The sequence below is a fragment of the Cebus imitator genome, unplaced genomic scaffold, assembly GCF_001604975.1.
Source record: "Cebus imitator isolate Cc_AM_T3 unplaced genomic scaffold, Cebus_imitator-1.0 Scaffold242, whole genome shotgun sequence".
NCBI lineage: Eukaryota > Metazoa > Chordata > Mammalia > Primates > Cebidae > Cebus > Cebus imitator.
The window spans coordinates 1,237,888-1,253,131 of NW_016107557.1; the positions used below are offsets into that span (position 1 = coordinate 1,237,888).

Below are 15,244 nucleotides of genomic sequence, written 5' to 3' on the forward strand. Positions count from 1 at the left end.
AAAAAAAAAAAAAAAAAAAGATGGAAGTATGTGTTTTATTTAAGGTTTAAAGATCAACAGTTGTTGGCTTGTCTCAATCTTTTATAAGCAATTATTTATCACGGTGGCTGAAAGAGCTGGTTACATCTGCAGTGGTGTTTCTCTTTTAATTAAACACCTGCTGTGTTAGTTATCTGCTGTGGAACGTATTTCCACAGGTGCCAAGGTTTCAAGTGTCCCGATCCCAGACACTTGATTTTCTAGTGTCTGGGATCGGGAATCTGGGCATAGCTTAGCTGGGTCCTCTGCTCTGGGCTCTTAGGCTGTAGGTGTGATGTCACCAAGGACAGGGGGCTCATCTGGGGCCCGACTGAGGAAGGACCTACTTCCAAGTGCCTTCAGTTGGCAGCAGCAGGATCCACTTCCTTCCAGCCTGCTGGGCTGGGAGCCTCAGTTCACACAGCTGGCTGCCGGTCAATTCCGGCCTCACTTGATTCCTTGTTACGTGGCCCTGCCTGGGATGGCAGCTTGCTTTACTGAGGCCAGCAAGGGAGGGTCTGATAGCAAGACAAGAGTTGGAATCTTTTGTGATGGTATCAGGCAGGTGGAATTTCCCTCAATGTGGAGGCCTTCTATTGATTCGAAACAAGGGCTGGAGGGAAGGAATGCACAAGGCCACGCAGGGACCACTGTGGCCCACCTTAGAAGCTGCCTAAGCATCCACATATTTCTTACTCTAATAATCCTTTTACAAAGGAACTATTTTTAGAATGGCATTGCTCTGAACATTTTTAAAGCTATCTGCTCATTCTCCTATCCATGCTCAGGTAATACAGGAAACAGTATAAAAATGCAAAACAACAAACTAATCCTTATTTTAAAGAAAAATAAATTGATATCAAACAATTTCCCCAAAAGTGGTCCTGTGGGATTTTTGGACCTAGAAGGAGGTGTGGAGCAAGGAGTCCCAAGTGTGTACGGCAGTGACACCAGACAGCGAACTGATGAGAAGCTGGGCCTGTTTGTGGGGTTCGCAAAGTGGCATTTTGAAATTCAGTAAAAGCCAACTAGCAAACCTAAACACTTGCCTAAAAGTTTAAGAGTGAGTACAATTATCAGACACCAAGTGAATCTGCTCTGAGAGTTTAGGAAGCAACAATATAACTCCCACACATCCTAACCAAGGTGGGTATCAAAAATGTGCAGTGGCCAGGAAATGGACCTTTAAGAGAACTGACAAGTGGGTTTTCATTAATGGAAAAGACACATTTTTAAAAAGTCTAATTCAGGAAGAGGCCGGGAAAATAGTTTTTCACTTTAGAGCAAGGCTTCCATCAACCCTCCATAAAATAATATGTGAAATATCAAAATTTAGAAAAATTAATACTGAATTGAAGATGGGGAATGTTAAGAAACAGCAAAGAGAACAAGTTCACAATTGTGAGAAACAGCCCAATGTAATTCTGCCCAGAAATCTGTGTGCCAAAAAAATCTATGTATTGTATATACAAAATCATCCCAACCTCAGTTTTATTGAAAACTAAAAAGAAATGCTCTCGTACACAGTCTCGTTTCTGGACTCATTAGATCAGTAATGAGGCACATTCATCATCACTGAGCTCTACAGAACTTTAGGTTTTGCCTGGAAAATGTCTTACCTGCTTGACAAGAGAAGCATCCTTACTCCTGTGGACTCCAGTAAGCTAAGCTGGCAGGACACATTAACTTGTGATCCTAGGGTGGCTTTACGACCAAACACAAACTTTTAAAAGCAGCCATATACTAATACTACATTTTCTCTATGCTAAGAACAGTTTCTACCATCTGTAATTGGGTACCCAAGTCAGAAAAAAACCAAGGTTTGAATCCCAGCTCAAACTTTTTAGCTGTGTGACTTTTAGTTTATCACTTAACCCCTGAGCCTGACTTTATTTACGTAACACAAGTATCAACTCCATGGGCCAGACCAGCCCCAGCCCCAGCCTCCTATAAATCCATCTATCTGTCCACAGATGCCACTATGGAGAGACGATCGTAGGAGGAAGGGCTCTGTCCCTCCTCTCCACTCTCAGGTCCCTCTGTCATAAAAAGCCCAATCTCTATAAAGCTGTTGAGAATGGGTACCACAGCACACAGAGAGCACGTAGGACACCGCCTGGCACATAGGAGGCACTCAGTACACTTAGCTGTTTTACTACTAGGAAATTTGTCCTGGGGACACGTAAAAAACTGGTAAGAATCTTGGGGCAAGGGTAGAGGCCCTCCTGAGAACACAGTGTTTACTGGGTGTGGGGAGAAACAGCTGGGCATCGGCAGCAGGGCGGTAAGCAAACAGCCTTGCAGAACAGGAGGGTGTGGCAAACGCACCAGAGCCGCTGGGCAGTCAGTTGCATTCCTGCAGGACACACAAGGCTGTCCAGATGCTGAAGATGTGGGTGAGCAGGGCCGGCCAGTTCTCCCATCACACAGAGCTCACATTCCATGGGAGGGAGAGCAAAGAAGCAGGAACAGATGTGGTAGACATGAGGGCGATACCACAATGGATGGTGTGATACACGGAGGAGGAGCTTGCCTTGGATGGAAGTTCTTTGAACATCTGAGAAGGGGAGCTGGCCATGCCAAAGCCTGGGGAAGAACCTGAGACACCAGCACTGAGCTGGCTGGAAGAGCAGGGAGGCCGCTCAGCTGGAGCTCAGGGAGGATGGCGGTGGCCAGGGGTGAGGGCCTTCAGACTGCAGGAAGGGGCCTGGACTTTAGGCTATGTGCAGGCAATTATCCTCATACAGGAGCAGGGAATGTAGACTCTGGTTTACCTCTTTCAAAAGGTAACTCTGCCCTCTGTGGAGAGAGGGCTCTGGAGCTAAGAGCAAGCAGGTGGTCTGGTGAGAGGACGACTGCAGTGGCCTCAGAGATGACTGAGCTCAGGCTACTGTGGTTGGTGCTAAGATTTGTTAGGGGCAGGCTCATTTTAGAGGGAGTGATGTGAGAGTCTGCGGGTAAGGAAATGGGTAGGTAGAATGAGGAAAGCAAGGAGAAGCCCATGAGGGAGGGAGGGAATCAGAAGTTTGAGCTGCCTACATGGCAAACAAATGGAAACATCTGGCTTGATACACAAGTCAGGAGCTCAGAGGAGAGGTGGAGACTCACTATATCAATGTGGGAAGGGATGGGAAGGAACAAAGACAGTTCTCAGGTGGAAGGCTCACTAAAGCCAAGCCTCTGCTGCAATCTTGCCTGGGCACTGCTCTTCCACGTTGGCAGCTGTCACAAAGACAGCGTAGTCTGCATTTGCTTTAGGAGTGGTGACTGGTTGCACAAATCATTTGTTCATATCCACCTGCTTTTAAAATGCCAAGCACCATGTTTCCAAATCACAGAGGCATAGGACAAACTGCAGATCCATGAAAGTCACTTTTTTTTTTTTTTTTAATGTTTTATACATCTGAGCAGAGAAAGTCACTTTTAAAGAAGAGTCACCTTTGGCTGGGCACAGTGGCTCATGCCTGTAATCCCAGCACTTTGGGAGGCTGAGGCGTGGATCACCTAAGGTCAGGAGTCTGAGACCAGCCTGGCCAAAACGGTGAAACCCTGTCTCTCTACTAAAAACACAAAAATTAGCTGGGCATAGTGGTGGGTGTCTGTAATCCCAGGTACTTGGGAGGCTGAGACAGGAGAATCACTTGAACGCCAGGAGGAAGTCGTAGTGAGCCGAGATTGTGCCACTGTACTCCAGCCTGGGTGACAGAGCTAGAGTCTGTCTCAAAATAAGAACAAAAGAAAGAGTCACCTTTGCAGTTTTGTCATTTAACCCTGTTTTTTTGACCTTCTGAGTATAAACTGAAAGAAAGGCAAAGTAACCGTTGCACCAAATTGGAACTATTATGACCACTAGGAACTGACCTTGGCAAACACTTAAAAGACCATGCCGAACAGTCTTAAAAAGCAATAGCTTTTAAAACTTTTAAGGCTGAATGTAGTCAAGTAAGTACAAATTCAAGTATGAAGTCATCTCATATTTGATGTACAAAACCTATAAATCAAGCAGTATCAGTAAAAGTATCACCTGTTTAACTTGTAGAAAAAAAATGTTTTTACAAGTTTGATTTCTAAGCAAAAATTACTCGGCAAAAGTAAAACGAGGGAGAAGAAGAAAGAAGGGATTTGTCTTTCTCTCAAGCTCACAATCACTGCTCTTCAGCTGTAATTGGCTTAAGTCATCCGGCCAGCTTTCTACAAGTCCCCAGGTCTTCCCACTCTACATAATATCCAATTCTGATCATCCCTGAGCTACTACATAAATCTGGGATTCTGTTGCTTCAAAGTCGAAGGCAAAGAGCTGAGGCTCAGAAAGCTTCATCGGGTGACTCTCTAGTAATGGTGAGAAGAGCAATTAATAGCCACATTCCTCCTGGGTAAAACCATGTCGCTGCCTCAATCTCAAGCCTGCCACATAACGGGTTCTCAGGGCCTGCTGTCTCCCTCCCTGTGTCCACTGGAGTCTGCCTCATCTGCACCAGCTTCTGCAGCAGCTGTCCTGTCTAGCTTTACCTACAGCACATGAGCTCAAAGGAGAAGTAAAGACTCAAGATATCAACGTGGGAATCTCTCTGCTGTGTTTGCACAGACTGTGAAGACTTCCCTTCTCGGTAAAACAAGAACCAGCTGCTTGAAAGGTAGGTTGTCCTTTCTACTCTGGGAAACTAGCTAAAAGAAGAAACAGAGAAAGAATTTCTTAGCGAGAGGAAACTGTGTGATGGAGGATAAAAAAAAAATAATAGAACAGACCGAGAAGCTTGAAAATAATTAACAGAATAAAGTGATATTCTAATTTCTTTATGACAGCATAGAAAAAGACATGCTCACTGAAAAATTTCTGGATATACCACATTAAAATATGTGCCATATTTATTCAGAATATCATAATCAATACAAACACAGAGCTCTCTTCTCACCTGTAAAAGTTAAGTACAATACTGTAGGCTAGATACATGATATTTCAGTCAAGTCGTCAGTATTAGCTTGCAAAAACAAAAAAATTTACAATTATAGACATCCAATTTATCATACAAAATATATATACAAAAGCATAATTGTAGTGTAGAAAGATAAAGTTACCAAAATACAACTTATGTAATTTACTTTACACAAAAATGTATTCCAGTTAATTTTTTCCAAGAGCTTCACCAATTAGTCGAATAGCAATACTCTTGCCTTCATCTGTTTGAATGACAAGCAAAGCTTCGAATCTGCCCGTGGACTTTGGTTTGAACTGCACAGGCATGTTGATGTAATGCTGGGCTCTGGAAAGAGAGAAGCACATGACAGGGGCATGTCGTGGCAGCACCAGCAACCCCGTCCCAGGTAGCACAGGGCCTGGCTTAGGTATTGACGAAATAGCTTGGTCAAGTCACATGCAGCTTAAATGTATTTATACTTTATTTGATGCTATTATTTAATGAGAAAATGACACAAAGGAGAGAAAAATATAAAACTGGATTAAAACAATATTGCATACATATACATTTCCTGGCTATCCAGTAACTATTAATATGTAAAAAGGAAATAAGAGGTCTAAACTATCATACATACAGTTTGTATTCTGCTTGCAAAAGCTATCTACCTAAGAAAGGGGAAATGCCCTTGTTTTACTCAGTCCAGACAGCATACTGCACTGGAAAGATTAAAACAACTTGTCCCAATCCTATAATTAATGGGCTGTGCAGATTTTGCTGTAAAATTCATATGAAACTTTTTGTTTTTTGAGATGGAGCTTCACTCTTGTCGCCCAGGCTGGAGTGCAATGGCATGATCTTGGCTCACTGCACCCTCTGCCTCCCGGGTTCAACCGATTCTCCTGCCTCAGGCTCCCAAGTAGTGGGATTACAGGCGCCCGCCACCGCACCAGCTAATTTTTATATTTTTAGTAGAGACGGGGTTTCACCATGTCGGCCAGGCTAGTCTCAAACTCCTGGCCTAAAGTGATCTGGGTCCCCTTGGCCTCCCAAAGTACTGGGATTACAGGTGTGAACCACCACACCTGGCCCAAAACTCTCATCAAAAATCCTCTAGAAACTTTACATTCAAATTACAGTATAGAGAGGCAGGTAATGAGTGCCCTATGGTTAAAAATAGTATTCTGGAGGGTTTGTTTTGTCGCTAAAACTATGTCCTAAGAGCTACAAAATACGCCTGTAGTACAGTGGCGAATGAGGCTACATACACATTTCATACAGCCCATGTGATGTCATCAACCTCTAGGCTTGGCCATTTTTAAGTGAAAATTTTGGGCTCACAGGTAAGGTACTTCATCCCTTAGTCTTGTCTCAGAGTTGTGTGTTTTAAAGCCTGGCAACCAGAGTGATGGACGTTTCAGTTTCCAGCATCTGTCCTGAAAAACCCAGCAGTGTAGGCTCTTAGGTGCACAAGAGTACACAGGCACAAGGTTTAGAAAACAGCTACAGTATTTCAAAGCCCTTTTCCTGTATATAACTGATAACACAAATAACATATATTCTTAAATATATCTACATAGACCAAAGGTGTTTATGTGTATCTCCATATATTTGTATTTAAAGTCTGGGTTATTTTCCCCAAACACCATTATACTTGTTTTACCATGTCAAAGATAATATACTTAAAAAAAAAAAAAATCAAATCTGGCCCATGGCACTAGCTACAATTTTCTCTTTCATGCTGGCAGGTCAATACTTGGATAAATATGGTACAATCTGCCTATTTAAGAGGCTTTGTAACTTATGAATTATTAAAAATAATAAAATATCCCAAAACAAATCTCTGGAAGAGCTCATTATTAACAAATTTCATCACAGAATATAGAGTTGTTCTATATTCAGCTAAAAATGTAAAAGTGTATTGTGATAAGTCCTCTGAGCCCAGTGGGGAGGTCTAGTTCAGATCCTCTCTCTAACTAATGATGGATTGGACTGCAAAGGCACACAGAACAGAAACGCATCCAGGGAGGAGAGGCGCCATCGGGTTATGCACGCTTAGCTCCCAACTCTCCACAGGCCCCATCTACACGGAAAGGGCTTACTGGAACCTACAAATTCTAGCAACCACACTTCCTCTTTCAAAACACTCATTAAAAAAAACAAACAAACAAACAAACAAACAAACAAAAAAAACGGATTCTCGCTCTGTCACCCAGGCTGGAGTGCAGTGGCATGATATTGGCTCACTGCAACCTCCACCTACCAGGTTCAAGCAATTCTCCTGCCTCAGCCTCCTGAGTAGCTGGGACTACAGGCACGCGCCACCATGCCCAGCTAATTTTGTATTTTTAGTAGAGACAGGGTTTCACCATGTTGGCCAGGATGGTCTTGATCTCCTGACCTTGTGATCCGCCCGCCTTGGCCTCCCAAAGTCCTGGGATTACAGGCGTGAGCCACTGTGCCCAGCCTACTTTTTGTATTTTTACTAGAGGCAGGGTTTCACCATGTGGGCTAGGCTGTTGAACTCCTGACCTCAGGTGATCCACCCGCCTCGGCCTCCCAAAGTGTTGGGATTATGGGTGTGAGCCACCGTGTCCGGCCCAAAACATTTTTTTAAAGGAATACTTTCTACAAAAAAAAAAGCCAGTATACTAGCACATACAAGGTACCACCATTATCAAAGAAACTCGAAAAGGTAATAAAATTTGGTTCCCACACATGGATGAAAAGACACTACAGCTCAATGATAACTCTTTTCCTTGGCTTGTCACTTTTCTAGGAACTGTCCTTCTCTCCCAAATTACATGTAGGGTCTGCCAGGACTGTGCAGCTTGCACTGTGTGAGGACATGAGGGTACAGTTGAGATGAAACCTATTAGCTACAACACCTCAGCTGGGATTAGATATGCATAAAATAATAGGTTAAGAGAAAGATGCTTTTTAGGATTAAGTAGAAACATAAACAAATTATTTTTAAAAAGATATAAGAAAGAGACGATCACTCAGAACCCTCAAAAAAGAACCTTTACAAAAAAACCTGTTAGCAATGTTTCCTTTTCCCTATTACATTACTTACAATCTGCCATACATTTGTGTTCACCCACCTCTGCACTGGGCAAAACCCCTGAACCTTCTTGGGGGAACTCTTCTGCCTCCTTCTGCTGTGATCAGTTTACAGCCTATAGGGCACGGCCACTTTCCTGTGCTAGTGCCAGAGCTTACAGAGAGCAGCCCCACCAGGCCTCCTGGTGGCCTTGGAAAAAGTGCATATTTGTAAGTAATTATCTCATGTACCCTACAGATGACTACAATCCTATTATTACTTTGGAAATGTTTAATTAATGATGTCATAAAGAAGACAGTGATCTAACAAATGAAAAATGTGATTAAAGGCTGGGAATTGCTTCTCAGGGCTTTAAAAGCACAGATTTTGTTCCACTGCCAAGGCAAGCTAACTGTTGTTCTCATCTGGCAATTATGTTTTCTGAGCCTTTGTCTGAAGTCACAGTGTCTCATGTTTGGGACAAATATAACAGCACATAATGCCATGAGTGCCTATGACTTTAGTTCTGTGGTAAGAACTGTCATTGGGGTTCCTGTAGCATCTGCCTCTACTGTCCTGCTACTTCTCCAAGGTCAACACAGGTCATTCTCTTGTTACAAAGGAGCCAGTGTTTCCACCTTTTTTGTGTAAAATTTACTTACAAAGTTTCCTATAACCCAGAGTTTAGTTCCTTTGGTTAAACAGATCACAGAATTAGTGCTTTACACATGATTTTCTTACTCATACTTTACAAAATTTACAATGAGCTACTGCTATTAAAGCTACTGCTGAAATCTGTACTATTATGTATTTACAAAATAATTGATGAAGACTTTCTGGAAATTCATTGTAATCAGAATAACTTAAGTGTCTGCCACTAATAAAGTATAAAATTATTTTATTCAAATTTATCTTCATTTTAAAAGACTGAAATATGTTCAGAGTACAAACTATGCACTTTGAGATACTACTTTAACTTAATTAAACTGTCCAAATTTTGCTTAATTTAAAAATATTTTCTCATGTTTCTAGATTCTTTCAGATGCCATTAACATGACCCAGGCTGCACAGGAATGCAGTGCTCTAATTTATGACTCTAATTTTCAAGCCCTAGAACGGCAAATCAACAAGTTCATGTCCATGAAAATGTCTTTTAAATGACCAGCAAGGAACACATTTCATATCTCAAAAGTGGTTTACAGAAAACAAGCTGAAGCTAAGCAAAATGTCATCTCATTTATAAAATTTGAGTTTCTCATTAAAAATGTTTTAGGCATCTTTCAAAAACCCCCTTATCTGATTTCCACTCGGTTGGTCTTGTCCCTACACTCCATATCAGAAATAGACTATGCCATCTGTAGCACTATTGTGATGAAATAGGTTTAGGTTCTTTCTCTGGAAAGAGTCAAATCTGAATTGGCCCACAAATTTTGGCAGAAATGCAATTCATTAAAAAAATCTGTGAAGGCAAATTAAGCAAAGAATATAACATCAAAAAAGAATTTGAAATGACAACGTATTCAATAATGGAAGTTGGAAAATGAATGTTTAACTGCAAGAAAGTTTTGACTGCCTCATTCCTAGCCATAAAATGGAGAACAGTGACATAAAGCTGCAATTTAACAAGCTATTTTAAATAATGATTCTTTACCAAAACTACAGATGAGTACGAGGTATATGTAAATATTGTTGTTTTTAAAGTTGGTACTAGACTCTTCAAGGTAATTTATTTTATTTTTTATTTTCAACACTCAGGGGAAAAGGTAATTTTTCTAAATGAAACTTTGTTTAGAAGCTTTTAAAAATATTTTATTTATTTTTGAGGCAGAGTTTCACTCTTGGTGACCAGGCTGGAGTGCAATGGCGTGATCTTGGCTTGCCTCAGCCTCCCAAGTAGCTGGGATTACAGGCACCCCACCCCATGCCTGGATAATTTTTGTAGTTTTAGTAGAGATGGGGTTTCATTATGTTGGCCAGGCTGGTCCAAACTCCTGACCTCATGTGATCCACCCACCTTGGCCTCCCAAAGTGCTTGAATTACAGGTGTGAGCCACCATGCCTGGCCTAAAAAAAATATTTTTTAAGGTAAGAAGAGCTCCTTGAAATAAAAATCTAAAGTCATTCAAATTTGTGACAGATGTATGCCAGTTTATACAATTGATCCACTCACAGCACATTTAAAAATATACCCTGCAAAAAGCTGGTTAAGATGTGGGATGTGAATCAATCTGAGGAAGCAGAATGAATAATGCAGTTATGATAAAATTTGAGTTTAGATAATAATAGTGTTCAGGATAATTTATTCAGTATCTATTTGGTACTCAGTTACTAAAAATAGTTATAACAATTAGGAATTTAAATGATCTTTTTCTGAATAAACTAATTGCCTCTGCAGTTGTGCTACCATGTATTTTAGTAGTTCCAACCTATTATTACGCACACTATGGCATCACTAGTCTCAAATCAATTGGGGCAGCCTAGAATAACTGGAGAGATCCACAGACTACTGTGAGAGGAGAGCTCAGATCTCAGAAGTTGGAAAACTTGGATTTGGTTGATTTTTAAACTTGGGCCTTTCTCTTCTATGTAGTTGTCATAGGGATTAAATGAAGAAACTAAGATAAGAAAGTGAAGTTCTATAAAAATTGTGGAGTGAGTGTTGATGCATCCTGCCAGCCAAGGTCATCTACAGGGGAGATTTAATGATGATCATGAGGAAGACATTAACACCTGCTGATGCTTGCTATGTCTGGGCACGTCTCTTAAATAATTCTCACAATTCTATGCTGTCAGTAGCACTGGCATCGCCATTTTACAAATAAGGAAATTGAGGCCAAAGAGTTTATCAAGTTTATGATAATTTTTAGATGTGTTCATTGTTGAATTTGCGGAACTAAAATCTATAGTTTGTGCCTTTAGGTCAGTCTCCTGGGAGGGAAAGGATGGGTTTAGCCCTCAAGCATATTAAAATATTTTATAGTCCATAGGAGAAGGAAGAGGTGGTACGAGGGAGAAAAGAATAAAAACAAAGAGTAAGGTAGAAGGAACAGTCTTCAATCAAGCCATCTTTCCAGTATCCAGAGCTGTAACTGAGCTTCACTTGTACAGCACTGCTGGTCTTAGTAACTGATTAAATGACAGGCCCATAATGTTTGCAGAGTGGCCCAAATTTTCACAGAATATAACATGTTTCTGGAATAGTCTCCTAATCCTAAATTGGAGACATTAGAATAATTAAATGACTTAAAAATTCAAATATGAAATTAAAATTATTCTTCAGCATTAAACCCAACAGAACCCTACTGTTAAGTTCTAAATAACAATGACAACCCAGTTTGAGATTTCAACCTAAATGTGCATCATATAGAAAAGAAAATCAGCAAGGATGACAAGAAAATCAGGCCCTGATTAAGAACAGTATGGGGTGTCTGAAGGATGACAACTGAAAAACGCCACAATAAAAGTTTTCCCAATTAATCTAAAAAGGTTTTCATCCCAATTAATGAAAATCTAAGTCCTTGACTCTTAGCATACCAGTGAAAATAACGTTTGAAACAGTAATTACTCTAAAAGTCAATCTTAAAATGATTACAGCTCTAAGATTTATGTGGCTACAAATCCTAGGTGGGAGGAGTCACACCAGCACAAATGCTGTGCACTGCAGCAAGGCTGAGTGCACCGCGGACAGTCAGGAGCTGTCCGCTTGCAGGTTCCTTTTCTCTGCTTCGACTTGCAAACACACATGTGCTTAAACTGTTTGGTGCTGGTGAGAAATATGGAGGGGCTGCAGAGGAGGCCTCACAAGCCCCAACTTCCAAGAGACAAAGTCTGGCATCGCTGATGATAGAACACTGTGATCTAAATAAACTTACCTCAAAGAGTACTTGGAATGTTTGACATAGAATGGCTCTCTGGGACTCAAAAACTTCAGCTGGAATAAAAAAAAAAAAAAACTTTATAAAGTTATGAAAATTCGATATTTTAGCATATAAAAGCACAGCATGCATTTATTTATTACAGATACATTTTGTATATTTAGGTATTGCCACAAAATTAGGTAGGACAACAGATGCTAATGTAATGAAAACAAATTTAAGACAATTTTAACATGAATTTACTTTGGTTTTAAGTAAAGGTTTTCCAAAAATATGTGTGTATAATAGTATAGAAGAAAAAAAGTTAAAAATTAAAATAAAAAAACAAATTTTTGAACCTCCAGTGTGTTTATTTTCAAATACAAAATTAAGGCATTTTGTGGGGGATGGGACCAGGGTCTTGCTCTTTCATCCTGGCTGAAGTGCACTGGCACAATCATGGCTCACTGCAGTCTCAACCTCCCAGGCTAAAGACAACCTCTTCTCATCTCAGCACCCCAAAGCAGCTGAGACTACAGGCATGTGCCACCATGCCCAGCTAGTTTTTTTTTTTTTTCTTTTTGGTAGAGACGGAGTCTCACTATATTGCCCAGGTTGGTCTCAAACTCCTGGGATCAAGCAATCCTCCTGCCTTGGCTGCCCAAAGTCCTGAATTACAGGTGTGAATCACCATACCTACCTTTATATTAACATTTAAAAAAATTAGCTAATGATTACAACTTAAATATTGTCTATAGAACAAGTTTCTAATCATCAGGAAAATGTTTGTTATCAGAGTTGAATGCATTTATTTTTCCAAAACCCATAATATTTCCAACTTACTGAGTGTGTAATAAAAGAATTATTTCGCAGATTGACTTTGAGTGTCCGTGATTCCCCGACACTAGTTGGCAGGAACCTGTACACATCCTCTGGGGCATAAACTCCACGAGCAGTCACATCAAGCTGCCTGCTTAGGGAATAGGTGTAAAAATTAAGAATTTGAAATCCACATTAACTTAAACTATTTTTATATATTAAAATTATGTAGTGTTGCATTAATTTGTGTTTTTCCTGACAATTTGTTTTCAAAAATAAGTTTTGTAATGGCAACTTATCTAATTTATGTGAAGAGGATGACAGCAGGAATCCTTTTATAGAGGATGTTGGATAGGCCTCATTCTCCTCACAGCCTGGATCTCTACCTGCCAGAAGCCCAGTTTGTATGAAGGTGGCCCTTCACCTTAGTTCATTTCACCTGGTTCCTTTATGTTGCAGTCCCAACTGCCCTTCACTATCACAGGGACACAGGCTGCTCCAAGCACCTGATGTAGGTGTGGCCTCCAGGCAATGTTTGCTGGCGAGGGCACTGGCTCTTGCCTGGGCTTCCAGGACCCCATACAGCTGCCTCCCCTTTCTCTGTCCACCCCCCAGGGTCTCTGCAGGCTCCACTCCACCCCCAACTCTCTGGGCACCTGACCTCCCCCTCACACCTAACTTGGCACCCCCCAGCAGTCCTATCTATTCAGTCACTACACAATGGTACCTCAGGACAGCTCAGACACCTTCAGTTTCCACAAATACAGAAATGAACTTGTGATCTTTGTCTTCAAACCTGATCCTCCACTTACGTTTCCTGAACGGTATCTGGGAGCTGAACCTCTCGCAGCCATCCCCCTTTATCCAGTCCATTGCAGAGGCTCTCCTATCTCTAGTCTGCCCATTCTCTTCCTATTCCTTGACACTATTTTACTCCTGGACTCCTTTAAAATAGCCCCTCCTCACCTACTTCTTATCAGTCATACCACAGCCAGGGGATTGTCGTATACACATAAACCTGACTGCGTCACTCCCTGGCTTCCCAGCTCTCCCAAAGAGTACCCACCCCCTAGGCCCCACTCTGGCCTCACCCCCCGCCACTCCCCTCTCCTACTGAACTTCTCCTGGGAACTTCTCCCACTCTCCTTGCCTAGGCCATTTCCACTCATCCTCCTCAACTTACAAGTCCCCTTTCAGGGAACTCCTTCCCAGGCTTCACAGACCAAGCTGCCTCTGTTGCTTCTCCCCATTTCCCATTTGTTTCTCCTCAACCCATGTGGGCTCTGGGTTGGCGAGTCTACATCTCCAGAAGGGAGACGTGGAGAAAGCGAGAGAGGAGCAAGGGATAACAGCCCGGAGGGAGTGTGCCAAGAACATGTATTCTTTAAGAGTGTTCTAATTTCTTCCAAATGCATTACTGGCTCTCATTAAAAAATAAATGACTACATTTATATTAAATTCAGCAGATATTTAACATATATTATCTTTTCAGGCATCTTCCTCAAGAACTTAATTAGATCTAATTACTAGTTAATTAAGGATCCTAAGAAATATTTTCATTAGGTAGAATACTAAATAATATTCTCATTAAAGCTGTATATGCTGCTGGCATAAGTTTTACATTTTAAAGCTTTTTAAGAATCTTTCATATACTGCTTAAGGGAACATAAAATGGTACAACTATTTAGGGAAAACTATTTGGCAGTTTATTTTAAAGTTCAACACATGGTTATCATGTGACCTAGAAATTTTTTATAAAATTAGGTATTTTTACTCAAAAGAAATGAAAATGTATGTCATCCTCAGAAATGCACATACAGTAGTGTTCATAGAACCTTAATTCATAATAGTCCCAAATTATAAGACATCCAAAAGTCAACAGGAAAATAAATTACCATATGTTCATTTAATAGAATATTAAACAATAAAAAGGAGTGAACTATAGGTACATTCAATAACATGAATGAATTTTTTAAAATAGCATGTTGAGAAAAAGAAGCCAGACACAAAGAGTATATACATACATACATGTATATATGAAGTTCAAGCAAAATGAATCTATGAAGACAGAAATCAGAACAGGACCAATCTTGACTGCAAAGGGACCAGTAAGAACTTTCTGGCCGAGAAGAATATTCTATATCTTGATTAGAGTGCTGGTAACACATGTGAACTTAGGTAAAGTCACTGAGCATTTTATAGACTCTACTCCTCAATAAGGTTGGGAAAAAATTCGTAAGAAAGACAAAAGCAACATACTCAGGAATGCGAGCAGAAGCCTCTGACATAGCTTGTCTTTGGGGCTTAACTAAATGATCTATTTTAACAAGGAAATCTGAGGAAAGGCATGCGTTTTCAGGCTCATTTTCTGCTTCGATGCTCTGTACAGAAAAAACACAAGGTAAGGGAGAATAAATAAAAACTCTAAGAAAATATATGGACATTTATTTATTTGAATTTTACCATTTCCTTTAAAAAATTTTAAAAGGAGATTTAAGATTTTTAAATTCCCTAAATTGCAAACTCTCTACTCTGTACTACCCGGTTCCTCTCTCTCTCTTTTTTTTTTTTTTTTTTTTTTTTGTGTTTGTTTGTTT

At 40.5% G+C, this 15,244-nt stretch overlaps 1 protein-coding gene across 1 annotated transcript in view; it reads right to left on the reverse strand.

The window, feature by feature from the left end:
- Positions 1-4,849: 4,849 nt before the first annotated feature.
- Positions 4,850-15,244, reverse strand: part of CEP192 (centrosomal protein 192) — a 132,316-nt gene continuing 121,921 nt past the window's right edge. Inside the window, exons 42-45 of the mRNA XM_037727845.1 lie at positions 14,907-15,028; positions 12,672-12,798; positions 11,847-11,905; positions 4,850-5,279 (exon numbers count right to left, since the gene is read on the reverse strand). Coding sequence (XP_037583773.1) covers positions 5,141-5,279; positions 11,847-11,905; positions 12,672-12,798; positions 14,907-15,028 — 447 coding nt within the window. The 3' untranslated portion in view covers positions 4,850-5,140. The remainder of the gene's footprint in view (positions 5,280-11,846; positions 11,906-12,671; positions 12,799-14,906; positions 15,029-15,244) is intronic.